Source organism: Andrena cerasifolii, chromosome 2, assembly GCF_050908995.1.
Source record: "Andrena cerasifolii isolate SP2316 chromosome 2, iyAndCera1_principal, whole genome shotgun sequence".
In the NCBI taxonomy this organism is placed as follows: domain Eukaryota; kingdom Metazoa; phylum Arthropoda; class Insecta; order Hymenoptera; family Andrenidae; genus Andrena; species Andrena cerasifolii.
The window spans coordinates 10,999,802-11,018,550 of record NC_135119.1 but is presented as its reverse complement, the minus strand read 5'-3'; the positions used below and the strand labels follow the sequence as shown (position 1 = coordinate 11,018,550).

At 44.1% G+C, this 18,749-nt stretch overlaps 1 protein-coding gene across 2 annotated transcripts in view; it reads right to left on the bottom strand.

The window, feature by feature from the left end:
* Positions 1-1,617: 1,617 nt before the first annotated feature.
* The window catches only part of LOC143366199 (cadherin EGF LAG seven-pass G-type receptor 1), a 92,055-nt gene continuing 74,923 nt past the window's right edge, over positions 1,618-18,749 (bottom strand). The window contains exons 4-7 of one of the 2 annotated variants that reach the window (XM_076807052.1): positions 11,904-12,163; positions 10,788-11,076; positions 4,746-4,832; positions 1,618-3,478 (exon numbers count right to left, since the gene is read on the bottom strand). In XM_076807052.1, the coding sequence (XP_076663167.1) occupies positions 3,422-3,478; positions 4,746-4,832; positions 10,788-11,076; positions 11,904-12,163 (693 nt within the window). In that variant the 3' untranslated portion in view covers positions 1,618-3,421. The remainder of the gene's footprint in view (positions 3,479-4,745; positions 4,833-10,787; positions 11,077-11,903; positions 12,164-18,749) is intronic. The other variant, XM_076807054.1, reaches the window with a different exon arrangement.

Sequence of the window (18,749 nt, the reverse complement as noted above, 5' to 3'; positions counted from 1 at the left end):
ATTTTGTTACTCTTCATTTTCCTCTTATTTTTTCCAGGTAGAAGCGCTCCCGTTCGTTGCCAATTGCCTGTTATTGTGCACCTTGTATGTTTCCGGCGTTGGCTCAATTTCCATATCCCTGACATGCCTCGCCGTCGCGACACGTGGCCACGCGCCCCTGCGAGATAGCAACCGGACGTCAGTCTCATCGAACTTGTCCAACGTATAACCGGCGATATTAAATCGAATCGGTTTCTCAATAATCGCGCGCTCGACCGAAAATCTTCGTCACTCTGTACCGCCGCTTTCCACTGTGCTTTTGCCCGGGAACTTTTTATCTTCCCCTATTCGCTCGAGCTTAGCAGTCCACCACTTGACAATTCTGTTCGCATTAAACATCGCGGTTACTGTTGCTTGAATTAACGTCACCTCTTCCCTGACCCTTCAGCGAATCCCTCTCTCGCAGGATTATCGAGGCACCGTGACTGACCTCCTGCAAATTAATCGGCCTCGCAATTAGACCCGTGACGCCACTGATTTCGAGATCGCGCCGGGGAATTCGATTAAAGGCCCGGAGAGCTGCGGTCGGCTGCGACCCATTCACCAATTGCGTCCACCGAACGAATAATTCTTGGTCCTCGACGTCCTCGTCGCCTGGTACGCATCATTACCCATCAGCTAATGAAGAACAAGACAGAAATCGCGGGAAATGAAATGCGGATGACGAAGGCCAGCAAGAGCAGTGGGAAGCTCACGTTTTGTTGAAGAGTTTAAGTTGATGATGGCGGTTCTATGGGCTCTTTTGGAAGTGGGTAAGTAATCAGGGCCGGTCGGGGGGCACAAAAAGGAAAAATGAGTAAAGGTAAAATAAAAAAGAGTAAGGTGAAAACGAAGAGTTTTTTTATTTGTTTAAAAGTAATTTAATTTTATAAATCGACTTGAATTTACGCTCTAAACACAGAAGTAGCAATATTACTGACCAGTGGCGCACCCAGAGCTGGGCCCTAGGGCCCTGGCCCACCTCCCCCCCAAAGAAAAAGGAAAAACAGATTAATGTCACCACATCTGAGGTACGTAATTAAAGAGCTTTGTGAAAAGGAAAGAAAACTGGATTTTATTGTTGATGTAAATTTGTATAATCACCTAATGAATTTTATTCATTTTGCGTTGAATATATTTTTATATTTTAATTTCTAAAATAATGATCTAACATTATTGATCATATGGCAACAAAAAAGTCAAATATTTAAATATGTTAACATTTATTTTTTATTACATCATTGTCATTCTGTTTTTCGTGAAAACGTGTTACGCTTCTTTACCGTTGAGGAATTCTTTGTGGCCCAAGAATATTTCTTGCATCTGGGCCCCTCCATAGAGAAAGCCCAGCCCTGCAAGTAAATTAGCTGTCTCTTTTAGGATCACTCTCTGAGTGCCGCTTGAATCTGAAAAAAAAAGATTCATTCCATTTTCTGGTACCTGTTGCTCAACACCCTCTATATTGCAAAGTAGTGGGTGCTAAGAATTCCCACGAAGAATTGTTAACAATAAGATCGCTGAATATTTTGAGGATCCTCTATAAGAAGGACATGGGAATGAAGATTTGTGCTGAGCTATTCAAAATGATTTCAAGGCACAGTTAGGGCTTCAAAATATTTTATTTCCTCGTAGTTACATGCGCTTACATTTACAGAATGCCGGTGGTTACGTGTGCTCGGTGCGATCGCATAGGTCATTACCGAGTGTTAATTGCGACACTGGGGAGAATGCAGGCCGCGAAACCGCGAGGCACGCGCGCGCGGACGCAACGCGCGCGGATTCCTTTCACGGCGGATCGATAGTTCGCCGTTCGGTTTCCTCGTTTCCGCCACGTGGTTTCCCTTAAAACGACCATTGTCCCGCGTGGAAAATCGTGGTCGAAAGCACTCTATCCGGGCGCAACAGAATTGCTCGGTGACAGCAATACAATTATCCATGGGGTTTCTGATTTAAAGAGAAGGAAACGCTTTATCTTCCGCTCGCTTCCTGCCTACGGGCATTGAAATTGGAAGCTCTAGGTAGCGATTGGTATCGGTCCACACTGTTCAATATTTCCTATAAATCCATCGTCATTTTGAAAGTTTTGCAAATCTTGATGACTCTTGATTTCGCAATCCTGCATGTGCGTGTGGTGGTTAAGATATTCTTCGCTTTCAGGTTGCCATCCACTTTGCAATGCGCGCCAAGATTTCCAAGATTCATCAAGATCTTCAGAGCTGTCCAGCCGAGTCGAGGCCCACTAATTCCCGGCCCACTTCTGCTGGCCCAAACATCTCAAAGTGGTGCTAACCCTCTCAGTAGCGCACTCAGAGATGGGGGCAAGGGACCCTGGCACGCCCCAAAGAAAAAGGAACAACGAGATTAATGCAACCACGGATTTTATTCCTTAACTAAATTTTTATAATCACCTAATGAATTTCTCTGAATTTTTATCCCTTCAACTCGGCTTCCCCGGAGATTAAATCCTGAGTGCGCCACTGAACCCTCTCAAACAAATTAACCATTTGGTCCAAGTTGCCAAGCAACTCCACGCTGCCCATTCAATCTCAAACTACATGGAAAAAAAACGTCACAACTCCCACTCAATCATCCACAAGGTCCAAGCACCACCAATCAACCCTCCCTCCTCTAAAATAAGTACCATTTTCAGAATCAATCAAAACGATCGAAACCTCACCCGCTGAGAACAACCCTCTACCTCCAACGCAAACTATTGCAGATGCATAAAAAGAAATCATGCTAATCAACCCTCACCCCTCCCCAAACCCTTGCGGTTCATCCAAAGCGATCGCGGACGGTCGCAGCGTGGCATGTCGTGCGCGCGGGTACCAAGGATCGTGGATATTAGCGATGATATGTTGACACAGCTATCCCCGGCTTCCCGCTCGGGTTGCAGTGGCTCGGGGGCGCATCCGCGGGATTCGATTCTCCGACCTATCCGCCCGGTAAGCTAATTCAGCAAGTGGATCGTGGCTACTCCACGTTCGTTCTTCTCTGTTTACTCTTCGCCCCTCCCCTCTCTCTCTCGCCCCGCGCGAGCTCCTCGAGCTTCCAAAGGTACAGAAGACCTCGGACGAACCTAGGATGCACTTTCGGCGGGCGAGTGGCCCGGTTTCGACGAGCACGCCGGAAATTGGAGTGATTCAGCCCTGAGCGTTCGGTATTTCTCCGATGTCCCCGGCGATTGCTCCCGCCATCGGTTTCTCGTCGCCGAGGCAGAAGACAGCGGTCGTGGTGTTTGAAACGCTGGAGGGACTAGGGGTGGTGGCTTGACCGACCTTGGTGGTTGCTTCCAGGGGGATCGCGAACGGTATTTCGTGTGAAAAAATAGTTGTGATCCTTGATGACCGGTCCTCGTCTATTTCGTTGGTGCGTGCTCCGTGGGGCTGGCACGGGGCACGGTCTACACTGGGTCTGGGGCCGGTGCCAGCAGCTGCATGCTGCTACTTGACTGGGCGATCTGGAACAGAGAGGAGGATTCTGGTGTCAGCTGTTGCTACGGAATGGGGGATCCTGGGTTGGGAGGGCTGTTTCAGAAATTGGTACGAGGACTGTGCCTCTTCTTCCTGTGGCCTGCTTTTGAAGCGAGTGATACTTCTTTTTGAGAATAGGGGTGGTTTACTGTGCCTCACAGAGGTATAAGGATTCAACTAGGGCTCGCTGAAGTGGTGGTTAAAAGAAAGTTTAAATTGCAAAGGCCGAGAAGGAAAAGTTCTGTTTTAAAATTTATTTAAGATTTTTATCAACATAATAGTTAAAGCCCGGCGTTTGTATTAAGTTTGTTACGTAGGCATACAAAAATGTGAGTTTTCAACTCTGGGCAGAAATGATTTTTGCCGCCCTCTATATTTAACTAGCTTTACTACTCGGCTTCGCCTGAAATTTAAATTATGATTTTATAAAAAAAAAAATTTATTTATTTTTTTGTGAAAATAGTCACATTCGTTTGGATCAGTTAGGCATAATGAGCTGCGACACATTTCGTGACCCAAGAGTTTACCGCTCGAAAGTTTTTGGGCGACAGAGAAACACATATATTAAGATTATAAATGATTATTTTGAAATATAGTTTTCGATAGTGAGGGAAATTTTTTGTAGACATTTGTTGAATACCGGAAACCTTTTGCTTTATAAAAAAATTAATATTCATAAAAAGAAAAAGTAACAAAATAAAATGGAATGTATAGGTAGGGGTAGGTACCTATTTTTCAAATCTGAAAAACCGCAACTGTCATGAAATATGTAAAAAAATCATTAAAAACAAATTATGAGCTTGATACTAAATTTCAATTTTTTTTCTCTTTTTCAGAAAGTTTCACTTCTTTATTGGTTTCTATTGGTTTCATTCTTCTCTTTCTACTAATTGGCAGTTGCCCTGCTTGCAGCCCTAAATCGGGTATGGGTTTTAAACTTTCTTTTGTCCACTATTGTAGAGGGATATCCTTGTGATCTTCATCTGCGATAAGCCTGCACTGATTTGTTTATATTTCTACACACAGTAGAATCTCAAAGCACATATGTTCAGAAAGCATGCTTTTATACCGAAGGGTGCTGCCGACCTTACCCCCTGTTTCTTTTGTGTTCCTCTGTAAGGCAGTGTGTATAGAAGTCAGAAGATAAGTTGGAGGAGGAAACCACCCCTGTTCCTTTTCAAGGGGCGAAGTGGGATGAGTGGAGAGGGTGCCAAGGATCAGAAGGACGGCTCAAGGATCACGGAGGATTTTTACCTGCTGCTTCGGTTGCCTGTAGGACTTCCTGGCGTAGACCTTCAGCACCCTGCAGTTGCACGCGACGGACAACGCCACGGCCAGGCCCTATTCCAAATGGAGCGTGAAACAAGAAACAGTGGAGGGGGTGAGAACGTTCGATTATAGTCAGACCAACTCCTTCCACGTTAAACTCTTCTTCTCTGGTTCAGGTACTTCAGGTCCGGTTTGAATTTTACTGAGTTTGTACGTTCCTGTTCTGTTCGAGAGGAAGAAGGTGTGCGTTTAGAGTCAGGAAAGAGTAGACTGCAGAGGGAGGAGAGTTGGAGAGGGTGTAGTTCCTGTGAGCGGACACCTCCAGCGTCACTTGTGCTTTCTCCTTTTTCTGGAAAGTTGTTTTGCAAGTATTGCCGAGGGGTCCCCGAATTTTTACATGCAACACCATATATTCTGTATATGGAAAGCAAATTAGCTTTGGGCGATCTGCCTTCAAATTTTCCTTAGAAAGATATCCACAGTCTGACTACATTACGTATCGAAGCAATTAAAGGCTGAAGCAGTAATTGCAGAGGGAAGAAGAGTGTGTGTGATGTGACATACTAGAGTACAGATAATTCTTCTCTTCTTGTTCTTTGAAAAACACAAGTTTTTTAATTAATTATTTGTAGGAATAGGTTTCGTAATTCCTATGTTTTTGGGTGCCACGGAAAAAACGGACCTCGGGTGGTGGGGATTCGAACCCACGATTTTGGGGATCCTCTGTTTACTGATCAGCCGCCTAACCAACTTCACCAAAGCCGATCCTGTTAGGTCTCTTATTCCGGGCTCCCTCTTAAGAGGTTTCCTGATCCCACAGACTATAATGTTAAAGCAATGCGAATATCCTCGTTGCGTATGTTCAACATCCATTAAAATGTAATTTTCAACTTCCCTTGGGAATCTAGAAATGTGGCGCCTGCATAAGTAGCTTAAAAATTTAACGCAGCTCACGCACCCAAGCGGAATGAAGTCATAACAGGCGTCACAGTTCCAAACACACAGTTCGGTAGCCGTGCCATCGAAAACACCAGTTAACCAGTGGAGCGATATGAGATTCCTCGTGAAAGTAAAGCAAAGCGTCTCCCGAGAGAAATAGCGCAGCTGTGCTCTTCGAAACAATCAGAAGATCACTCCTTACAGTAGCTTCATTACTTACTAAAGTACCTAGTGCCTCGCAAGTCGCATATTCTCCCAAATCAATTACTTTACCAACACCAAGGATCGCTTCCGACGGGTCTCATTTTTCAACCCGCGCTCGTCGAGCATTTGTTAACGTAGCGAGCACAGTCTGCCTCCAAGAATTCTGGCCCCTTGGATGCAACTCTCCCTGCACCAATCGCCAATGTTTCACGCTTCGCGCGGTCTTTTGAACTTCCTTTTATCGCCTTACGGCATAGAATGAGAGACACTGCGAATGGAGAGGGGGCGCTCGGCTCCTCATTCGTCGCGGCAAGAAGAGGAGAAGTGGAGGGGATAGCGCACACCTTACAAGGAAGTATTCCCACTAGAAGTGTCTGCATATCAATTAAATATTGATACTTCTCGAAATCTTAGCTAATAACAAAATTACAGTCAATTATATTAATTTCTCGCGTCGTGTAATCCATTAGCAGTTAATAGTCTATTGCCACATCCCAGTCCTACCCTAGGATCGCGAATATTAGTGCTCGCCAGCGCCGCCAGGGGGCTAATCTTCCAAACTCTTTCTCGCAAGTGTCAGGTCCCACACTCGTTCGTATATATACAAGTTCCAAGTTTATTTATCTCGACCCCCATGCATCTGGGGCAGGGTTCGTCGACTCTATCACTACTTAATGAGTCCTAGCTGACGGTCTCAAGATAAAAAATGCACTTCTGTTTCTCTCCCTCCTCGATCAACCTACCTGCTCAAGTACGTACACAAGTAGAGAAGAGAGTAGTAGTACAGTAGTACTCGAATTGGGCTCAACCGGGGGCCTCTTAAGCCTCGTTCACATTAGTCAAGTTTTTGTATTTCAAGGCAAGTAAAGTATAACAAATATATCTCTACTTCACTTGAAACTTGAAAGACATCTGAAGGGATATATTTCAAGTCCAATAATAAAATAATAGGTTTACATTAGTGATGTAGTTTCAAGTTACTTGAATTCAAGCGACTTTCAACCCCAAGTAACTTGACTAATATGAATGGGGGGGGGCCCTTAGGGTGTGTTACGCCGGCGTCGACGGGATGAAAAGATTGTAATTCCCTTTCTCGTCCAGAAATGGCGGTTCCGGACGTGTTACACTATATATATATACTATATATATTTACGTATCCAGTAAATATTTCTAGACTTTTCGAAACCTTAGATAATGGGAAAATTATATATATATATAAGAACAAATTTAGAAATCTTAGATAATGGAAAAATATAATATAATTATAATTATATACATAATATAATATAAATATATATATATATATATATATATATATATATATATATAATTCCGCTCCTCTATTCGAAATGTGTTTCCTCGATTGTGACAGAAACTCCGTTCTTCTTTCGAGACAATTTAATAAAAATTTGGGCACCCTGTCGTTAGGCGAAATTTTACAACCCCCATCACCCCTCTCGGGGCGGTCCTCTCGCCTTTACATCGACTACTGCCTCCGTCGAGGCTGCTGGTTCGAGCAAAGGCGTCCGTTTCGTTTCGTATGAATAATTCGCTTTTCGTTATGGGGCACGTGTGCCACGCTCGCCCCGAAGCGCGTCCCAATTTCCCAAGTATCTTGCACCGACGTTTGCTGGCATTGTTCCTGACAAATTGGCCCGAGTGGAAAGGCGCTCCTGACCGTGTAACAACGCGAGCGAACACCTGGCAGCGCTTCATAATTTATCGCAAACGTAGACGCGCGTTTACGGGGCAGCTGTGAATTGTGCTTTGAATTTTTTGCGGGAGGGGGGTGGTTTTTGCTGGGAGCCTCCAGGAATTCGGGCAAATTGTTTCGAGCATATCGCAGGTGGGAGTGAAGGGGGGGATTTGAAAGGGAATTTTCCTGTTTATGAAAATTCATATACAGGGTGGACCAATGAGAATTACTAAGTCGAATATCTCTAAAGCTATGGAATTGAGAGAGAAATTGTTTTGACAAAATTTTGGTGTGAAAGTGGCTACGATGGAAGCGTGACCCCTTTTCTACCAAAAAACTTTTCTCTTGCTTCCAAGCTTCCGGAGATATTCAAGCTGGTAATTCTTATTGGTCCGCTCTGTATATTTAGACGAGGTAGAAAGGCCCCACTTGGAAGCTTAACTTAACAAAAATAAATTATTTTATTACTCAAGAACCTTTAAATCTTAAACACATCTGAAATCACGAACCCTATGCATCTCTTGAATCAGCCCACGCAACCTGTGCGAGAAACGCCAATGGGCGTCCACCGAGTACTACGAACAAATGAGACAGCAAGCTCTCCGCACACGACATCCGCATAATACAGTGTCGACCTCGATCTTCCAAATATTAAAACTGCCTACTACCGTCTATGCAACCTTGCCGTACCAGCATTGATCACCCAGCGCGGGAAAATGAATTCCCAGTGATGTGGAAACGTTTCAGGGGCACGGAGAGATTGATTGGGCGAGCCAAGACGGGGATGGATGGAAAAGAAGAGTAGGTAAGGAAGGAATAATCAAGGTGCAAAGAGGGATTGAATAATCGATAGTAGGAATCAGGGGGAAGATGGGCCGGGGCTGCTTTGCTGGATGGCTTCTCCTGCGGGATGGCTCCTTGGTAAATCCCTGCCGGTCGAGGACACTCGACAACCGAGCCACCCGTTTACGACTCGAATGTCAGTCGATGGAAACTTCCGCGGCCGAGTTCCCGCGCGGGGGACGAGTCTTTCCGCTCGCAGTTTATCGCGACTTCGCCTTCCGAGCGCTCGATCTCGTCGTAGCCGCGTCGATCGAGGATCGCCACACGGGATGACAGTTTCACACGACAGGGAGGAAGCGAAGTGACGAGTCAGGGGTTCTGCGGGAACCGAGTCGAAACTATGGAATGGACTCCGTCGATTCAGCTGCTGTAAACTTCTAAGGAGACATGTTCTGAGAGGGGCTTTGATATGGGGAGGTCTTCCGGGGGTGGGTTGCGTTGAGGGGTTTTTGGAAAATCTTCTGGAAGTGAGAAGGGTGGAATAGGTTCTCGAGATTAAAGTGGTGTTCTGGGTATCAAGGGGAGGCTAATGGAGAAGTTAATAGAGACTTGGGTTTTCTAGGGAACAAAGTGGAAATTGGCAGTGGGGTTCTTTGAGAAAATTTGTGTTGTGGATTTGGAGCATGATGGTTTGGGTGGAGATTGCTGAGAGTCTCGGGACTCATTTTGTTTTAAATTAATATTTCGGAAATTCCCTCCGTTAATCAGAGGATACACTAATATACTAAGGAAATCTGTTTTGTCTTTTTGATTTTAGATAATCCGGTTCCAAATGCCAGTGCTCGCCGCGAAAGCAAATTTTTAAAAAGGCTTCTTGAATGTCGGTTGTTACTATATTATAAACGTAAATATTTTTGTACGAAAAAAATACTAAATGTTCTTTAAATGTTGCTCTTTTAAGTGCAAAGAGTTCTGTAAAAATATATGCTTCCGCTTTTTTAAAAAAAAATCACAAACATTCGGCTGATGTCATAAGACATAAACCGAGACTACCTGCCCTATACCTTCAGAAATGACTCTGCGGAAAATGTTAAGGGTCTCTTACTTTGCTGATCGAACCAGGGACTTATCTTCATAAATTTTTTTCAAAAACTAATACACACATTTTAACGACTTTATTTTTGTTAAATATTTATTAATCCTTGTTGCATAGAATTGCATTTGTCATACTTCCGAAATATAATTACAGATGCGTGGATTTAAGGCGCTACGTTTGTGCATCGGTGAGAACACAGGCCCCTTGGGGAAGTCCTCCTGAAACATGAATTCCTCCAGCCCCATTCTTACCATCCCTTTTCAAATTCACTCATCGATCGAGTAGCCTTCGACGTAGTTTTAACGAGAAGCACCCCTCCGTCCCCAACTTCCGCCAACTCCCAAAGAAACTCGCGGCACGCTGCCCTGGCCGGGGCTAACAATGCAAGTTGCCGAACTCGTTGTCCCGAGGCTGTTATTCCATGCAGATTTCGTCCAACCATCATCGATGTTGCATCGGTAATAAAGTCGTGCGCGCACTCTTTCGAAACTTAAAATTGACTTGGAAACTACCCCGAGGGGGTGGAACGCGAGAAACGTTTCCGCAGCAGCGCCTATAAAAGTTGCAGCCGCTTGGCCAGAAACTCGTTACCCCGCTCGTATTCTTAATCTCTGGCATCCGGGGCCCGGCTTATTAAGTTTTTCAAACGTTACGCAACAACGTCAAACTATTTCCAGCTCCCCCTGCCCCTGGCCAGCAAATTTTCCACGATGGGGTGGGAGGTTCTACTGGCTTGTTGGATTAAGAAGCTAACTAGGGTGGATTGTTATTCGTGCGCAGTTGAATATCCTCCCACTAGTCTACTGGATCTTTATTAATCGTCTGAACTGGGTCTTATCGAGCTTGGTTCAGGTAGTTAACTTGGGTGCCATGTTGAGAAGAGATTTTTAGGTAAATTGAGGATATCGAGATAGGGAAGAAAGTTTTCTGTTACTCTTTGACTTTATCCACTTGTTGGATTTTCTTGATTCTTTTTTTTTTAAGGTAGAGAGGGACTCGAGAAGTGGAAGGATGAACCTTGGTATTTCTTGTGATTGATCAGATTTACAATTGATGTGAAACTGACTTGGGATTGGATTAGTTAGGGTTCGATGTCTGGTTAGGCTGATGCGCAGCAAGTGTAGAGTCTGGAGTTTTTAAAAAGGGATAGTTTGATCTACAGTACACCAGTTCAAATCAGATTCATTTTGAGACACATTCTATTTTCAAAGTATCTAATTATACCGTCCTATGTTCTACTCTTTGGATAAAGTGCTACTTGTTTAGTTTTCAGAGAACTATGGATTCGGAATGGTGGATTGTTTCTTACCTGCAGGGAATGCCCAGTGCAGAACACAGCCCAAAGGAAAGGGACTTTCCAGACCCTGGACGCGACTCCACAACCGGCCACCAATCCCACTATCATGCTGACCTTAAGGAAGAGAATCAGCTGCAACGCCCTCCGCCTCTTCATCTTCTCGCGCTGCTTGATCTCTAATTGCATGCTGCACGTGTATCTGGATACGATGGCTGCCTTGATTAGGTAATAGCCCGAGGAGAGCAGCAGCAGGACCACTGGCAAACCGTAGGCATAGATCGTTGCCTTTGTTCCTAGGAACCTGTGCCAGTCGAATGTGGATTTCATATGTTTGATACAGTGGAAATGAAGAAGGGGTTTTTATTTTGAAGTACATAGAGAGTTTCTGTTTTGAACTATCGATGGGGGGCTCCACTTTGAACTGCGAAAGGGGGTTCCACTTTGAATCAAGGAAAGGTGTTCCACTTTGAACTGAAAAAGGGGTTTCCACTTTGAACTAAAGAAGCGGTCTTGGCTCTGAACTAGAAAGGGGGTTTTGACTTTGAACTAAGAAAGGGGTTTCCACTTTCAACTAAAGAAGGGGTCTTGGCTCTGAACTAGAAAAGGGGGTTTCACCTTAAACTAGAAAAAGGGTTCGCACTTTGATCTAGAAAAGGGGTTTCGGCTTTGAACTACAGAAGGAGTTTCTGTTTTGAACTATCGATGGGGGGCTCCACTTTGAACTGCGAAAGGGGGTTCCACTTTGAATCAAGGAAGGGTGTTCCACTTTGAACTGAAAAAGGGGTTTCCACTTTGAACTAAAGAAGCGGTCTTGGCTCTGAACTAGAAAGGGGGTTTTGACTTTGAACTAAGAAAGGGGTTTCCACTTTCAACTAAAGAAGGGGTCTTGGCTCTGAACTAGAAAAGGGGATTTCACTTTAAACTAGAAAAAGGGTTCGCACTTTGATCTAGAAAAGGGGTTTCGGCTTTGAACTACAGAAGGAGTCTTGACTCTGAAGTACAAAATGGGTTTGCACTTTAATATAGAAAGAGGGTTTCAGTTTTGAACTAGAAAAGGGGTTTCCACCTTAAACCAGAAAAGGGGTTTTCACTTTCTACAAACAAGTGGGGGAAAAATGGACAGTTCACCAGCAATTGAAGGGTGTCAGGTCCGAAATGTTCCAAATATCGGCCGCCTCCTGGATCTGAAGGAACACAGCCACACCGAGGATGAGAAACGGCACGCCCCAGGCGAAGATGCTGTACTTGAGGTAGGTCGGCGGATCGTCGCGTCGTGGGACCGAGGCGACGGTGGCGTAAAGATGATGACACATCGCGGCCAGCCAGCAAACCACTGTCATGCGAAGGTACTGCAGACTCAGCCCCAGGGAAATGCACAGCTCCGAATCCTGCAAGCAAACACAGAAGGGAATATTTCACTGGTCCACGCGCCAACTTTTCGCACCTTCTTCACCAGCCTGTGATGGAGTTCTTTTAAAAACCCGACGACACAATGTACACTCAGCCGCAAGTTCTGAGGGAATACCATTACAAGAAATTATGCTGCACCATTTTTCTCTGAGAGCCACTGTCACTTGGTACATGTACGGTATAATTCCTTTGATGGATCATCTCTACTGTATACTGTGACATTAAACGAATCTTAAGTAATTGGAATTCTTGTAAAACGTAAAATGAAAAGGTCAGATGAAAGTATAGTCAGTGGACAATCTGGTGGCTGTTGAAGGATATCGAAAGGGCCCATTTCCACCACTAATATCACCCAACATTTGAATCTAAAAGAGTTGAGACGATTTTAAAATAAATTCAATATGACAACTCACGTATGAGGTATTTCTAATTTGTTGCATGAAAAAAAGTGAATTGTTTTTAAAGTTGTCTGAAACCCCTATATTTGAAGCTAACCCACCACCTTCGGTGTTAGGGAAACTAAATAGACGCTTTATTTTAGAGCGGAAATTTGTGCTATTATTATCGATGCAAAATTTAAAAGAAAATACAAATTTTCAGGCGAAAGCATTTTGCTACATAATATATAATTTGAAATACAATTATCCAAATAACGTTCAAAAGCCTGTGACCAATTTCGCATGTACGTTTCACTGAACAGTAGACCCGAATTAATCCTCGACTCATTCCACCTCTCGACTTCCTCGAACGTTCCATCATCCCCCAAAATTTCACTTTCCAGAGGAAGCATTCATTCACCCCCTGAAGTGTACAAATTGGAGAATTTTTTCGGACGACACCCCGAGACAGGCTAAACTATTTAGCAGTCAGCTCGTGAGCGCCTCTGATCGCAGGAGATAAATCCCCTGGATCTGGTGCACGAGGGCGCAGCTGAGGATCCCGCTCAGCGTGCGAGGGGTCGGGAGCAAAAAAGAATCGTTCGGTATTTCCTTCAACGACCCACGTGCCGCTGGGACGCTGCAACCCCCACTGAACGAGGCGCCGCGTCCTTGTGCGACGCATCCTCGCTCCCAGAGGAAGCCCGTAACGATTCCCGTGGAAAAGGTATCGAGCAGCGTTCGCTTCCTGGTGCACGAAGAGGCCGTGATTCGCAAGGAGACACACGCGGCCCTGCCCCACGCATAAAATAGCGAGAAAGCGAGACCCGTTCCTCCCCTTCGATCCTCAGATTCAACGCCCTGTTGAGTTATCCATCATTCACGGCTCGTTTGTGCGAGTTTTTTGTGTTCTGATGCCAGGGTGCTAAGGGAGGGTCGTGGCTAATGGCACCACTTAAAGGGGAGAAGGAGCTTCGAACTTGGGGTTGATACGCGTAAGAATCTGTTTTAAGGTAGGCTTTCCTATACGCGACTGGACTCAGCGTGCAGAATTACAAAGTCGATTTCCTCGTAAATGAAGCGTGATGTAAAAAAAGTTACTGCTTCTTTCTTATAAGCGGAAAATAAGTCGAGAAGGAATAACATTTTTTGATACTGCACTTCGTTTTCAAGGAAATCGACTTTGAAATTCTTGACGTTGCGTCTAGTCGCGATAGTAGGGTTTATATAAATATCGACTTTCTAAATAAACGGTTTTCGAATTCCACTACTCCCAAAAATACCGGTTAAATCGGTATTCGATTTTTTACAAAAAAAAAGTATATAATTAAAACAGTAAAGTAATATTTATATCTACTTTTAAAATTTTCCAGTGCTTTTAGTGTTTATGGAACTACAAAAATTTAATAAAATAAAATACACTGCATAGAAAGCCAAATATAAAAGAATGTAAAATAATTAAAATCCGTACTAAAATGTAAATTATAAATCTTTATTTCATTTAGTATTTTTCTTCGGGAAATATAAACTCATGAAGACTGGTTTCACTGTAAACTGGTACTACAATATGCTTGTACCCGAGGTGATTTCGAGTCAAAATGTTATAGTTTTTAACGAACTAATTAATTCGAAAGGTGAGATATTTATTGTTACATAAGAATCTGAGCGACTGAGTAAACGATCGGAACGCGTGCGAAATAGTTTTCAGCTATCTATCCACCTACGAAGTTGCATAAACATTGGTGCGTAACATCTCCCGCGGTTGCTTTGTTAGATCCTGTTACAAAGCGCACTGCGACGTGTATAGTGATGTGGCGCGGAGCTGATCGATCACAGAGAGCGTGGAGTATAGGTGCAGAGATCGGTGTTTCACTCTTTGTGTAAACTGACTGCAAGTTGAGGAGGTATCCAAATACTGTTGGTTGCAGCTGGTGCTTCAGATGATTTTGATCACGGCAATAGAGATTACGGATGGCGGAAGCTTCCATTCTGGGAGTATTGTTGAATCCTTGACTTGTGAGATGAAAGGGTGAAGAAGTTGGGGGTGAGGGGATGAGAGTAATGGCTGTGAGGATGAAGAGTGTGGGGACAAGAAAGGGGGGTTGGTGAATATATAGGATGAGAAGTGTAGGAACAAAGATATGGGGTTGATAAGTTTAGGGATGACAAGTATAATCATAACAATTTAGGGTTGATAAATTTGGAGATAAAGAGTATAGGAACAAGACAACGGGGTTGACGAGTAAAACAATAAAGCCCTGATAATCATCAGTCTCCAGTCTGACATCAGATTGGTAGCAGGGTCTGGCTCTGGCATGAGAGCGCAGAGTCTGACGACAGAACCGTAGCAGACGACAGAATCTGCTGCCGATCTGACATCAGGTACTGACATCAGGCTCTGCACCTCAGAACGCAGCCATCTGCGGACACAGACGACTACGGTTCTGATGTCAGATTCTGCTGCCCAGATCTGGCTATCAGGGAAGAATATAGGAAGAAAAGTATAGAGTTGGTAAATATAAGATTGAGAAGTATAAACATAATAAAACAGTCGATATGGGGCTAATGGATACAAAAGCTAAATGACAATGTAACGTCCCAGCCGCACTATGGGATCGCGAGAGTTAGTGCTCGCCAGCGCCACCAGAGGGCTAATCTTTTAAACTCTTTCTCGCAAGTGCCACGTCTCAGTCGCGTTCGTATATATACAAGTTCCAAGTTTATTCCTCTCGACCACTATGCGTCGGCTGTAGACCTATAAAGAAACAGAGTTGACAGTGTAAGAATTGGGAAAAGTCCTAGAAACAAAGAAAAACCAGGCTTAATTTAAATACGCAGCTCAAGTGGAAACCAGAAACTAACAAACAAAACGAGTCCAGAGTAGTATACCAAAGGAATCTAAAAAACCAAGTGTGTTGTTACAAAAACAAAGTAACATTGAACAAACCAAAACCGAAGAATGCCCAGAGTAAACAGTCGAGGGGTTGAAGTGTTAACACAGATGGGGAAATGTTAAGAACGTAAGAACGGAAGAGAAGAAGAAGTGGAGACAGAAGGAGGAAGGGATACTGCCAACGAACCAAGTACGAAGAAGTACAATCGCGCAAGTGTGTGGTCCAGAGTTGCAACTACGAAAAATATCAGCGAAGGAGGAAAATTGGAGCCAAGGAAGAAACGAAGCCGCCACATCATCCCATCAGGAAGAGGCGGCAGCTAAGAGGCGCATTTACCAAGAGCAAACACTGTGAAACGCAATCTTGGTGATCGGTGATAGTCGAGGCTGTATTAGGAGGTACGCGTACCTGCCCCCGCCTTATCGTGAAAGGCTCGCGCGCTCGGCCGGATATCGAGTGTCAATATTCGAGGGATGGGTCGCGCAATATCGAGTCAACAATCCCCGAGCGCGCAGGTGTTCTTATCTCTGACCTGGCCATTAATATTCCGAGGCGACTGCAGCGCTGCTCTGTGCTCCATAAAAAACAGCAATGGCGTGGAGGAATTTTTCGTGGCGCGTGACAGGACCCCGCGACGAATGCTGCCTTCCCGTGCCTCGGCTTTCGTCTTCACCAGGATCACGTCCCAGCAATTAAATTTTGAAGGGGCGTCCTCGCCATGGCGACCATTGCTTCCGAAGACGCTCCCGAGAATTCTTAATCGCCCCACCCTTAATTGAATGTAACTAAATGTGTTATCGCTCGCGTTACCTTCTGCGAAATGTTTGTGGGCGTTGAAAGATGAAAAGAAAAATTCAAAGGATGAATATTAAAAACTGTACTGCTTATCTCTTATTACACTTTGCAAGTTGCTTAAATGTTAATTTTCAATGGCAACTTTTTGTTTAAGAACAAGTAGAAATACAGCTCCTTACCCGAGTGCAGTGTAATAAAATAGGAAATTCAATTTTGGTGGTCCAGGTGTACCGAGCAACAGTGAGGTCTCCAGTGCGCATGCGCGGTGGCAGACACGAGCCACTGCGCAGCCGGCAACCTAGTGCTCCGCGCAACACCGCCTATTACATCCGTCCCTCACTTTTGAAACTTAAAGCACCTGTCCACTACTTCTCCAAAGTTCGCTCCATCATCCCCCAGCGTTAAAATGCAATTTCGCTCATCATTAGCCCATAGCAAAGCGATTCCACTCCTCAAGAGTGCGTTCCCTTAAAGTGCCGCCTTGAGTGGGCAGCTGTAAGTGGCGATAACGCGTGGAAAGGCTAAAGTACGAAGAATACGAGGAGTGACGACATCGGGGAGGGTTGGGGGCGTGCGGCAATGCTACATCCTCGGTTCAGGGGGCAGCTCGGCCGGAATACGCGCGTTAATTACAGTAATTACCATTTTCCGTCGCGGTCGCCCGATTCGTTCCGCGAGGAGCCGTTTAAACGGATCCATTAAACGCTTTTTTTTGTTGCAGTCCCGTCGTTCTTGTCCGTGCTCCGGCCGCAAATGAAATTCTCGGCGACGTCGGTAAATCTCGAACGACACCCCGTGACTTCCGTTTCCGCCATTCTGCACGGGCATAAATTCCGCGGGACGCCATTTATTCCTGGCTTGGCTCGATAATAATCGTCCCACTTCTCGATCACGAAGGGACATTACTTATCATTATCTAGCAGCAGGACTGCCTCGAAATATTTAATATTTATTCGCGGTTTGGGGTGCAGATGGTAGGTAGTTGCTGTTAAGGGGTTGGAAGATAGGGATTTGTGTTGGTAGCTTGGGTGGATGAAGGATTTAGGATGCTGTTCCGATTTGGGAAATTAATAAGTTTGTTTTTCTCTGTGTAGGTACACTGGGTAGGTATGGGTTTATTGTTGATATTGTGTAGGTGCTTTTTAATGGTATTACCACTTGAGCGAATCTTGTGAATCTTGTGAGTCGTCTATATTGGATCTTATTACTTGCTTAAGGGGAGGTTCCTGTCTAAAAATCGATTTTTGTTTATTTCATTTTTCGAATGTTCAACCTTTTAGGAATATATGTTTAAAAGGATATTTTGAAATTCGTGAAATTTCCCAAGTTATAGGCATTTGAGTGGCGGCAAATGCATGGGTAACAACCGGCCACTTGGCGCTGACGTAAAACTTTAAACGCGTTTTTCTCGAAACAGTGCTCTCAAAATCGGTGGGACCTGTATCTCCAAATGTTATTATCCGATTCGACTGAAACCTTTTTTATTTTGAAGAATATACTTCTAGCTAGGGGGGAAACCAGAAAAAATACAAAATATTGAAAATTTATAATTTTCAAAGGTTGAAAAGAGTGTTTTTCGTCAGTTATATATTTTTTTTTAACTCTTTTCAAAATTTTGTTAACGGAAGTTTGTAGCGCTTATTGCACCATTAAGCTTTTGTTTGAAACATTTTTTTCTGTCTGTTGTACTTCGAGAGTTACACGCGAAAAAGTGGAAGTGCCAATTGGACTTCGAGGTTAGTTTCCACCCCCTTAAAGTGCGACAGGGCCCAAATGAAAGACACGGTTGTTCTTGTTTTGAATCACTCTAAAAACCCACAAAGTTGCGTTCCAATCGTAGAGTCCGGGTTCGCGGTGTTCCCTTGTTAGTAATACATTCCCAAAGATGCGATATTTCCTGACCTGACTAAATTAGTTTAACCCCTTAAGGGTAAGCGTGAACTTTGCCATTCTATTGAATCATGTCTGCGAAGGAACACTTTTACTTTAAACGAAGACTTTTACATTTCCTTTCACTCCCGACGATCTACCTAGATTACTCCATTTTAAAATTTTTAAGAAAACTCAGAATTTGGAGGCAGAAACCAACAACCCTCCAGATCCTAATCTCAAGAAATCTTCAAGCACTTTCAAGTAAATGTAAAATAAATTTCAGTACAGACCTCTGGATTTAAATTCGTAAAAAATTATAAAGCACCAAGTAGTAAATTACAAGTCCCGTATCTTTTCCCAAAAATCAAACGCGCCCCTCAATATGCTTAAAAGTAATCATAACCCTCCGATTAAAGTTTAAAACTCAAAATTACAGAGGAATATTCCACCAACCCTCAGCTCGATATTCCCCACGAATTCGCTGAGCAAAAAAAAAAATGGACCACTAACGAAGCAAGCTTCCTCCACTTCCTGCCCGGGAAACTTGGAGCTGTTTCCCGAAAACCAACATCCCAGCACCGGGCTGGCAGGGAACGAAGAACGGGATTGATTATGGCCCGAGGCGA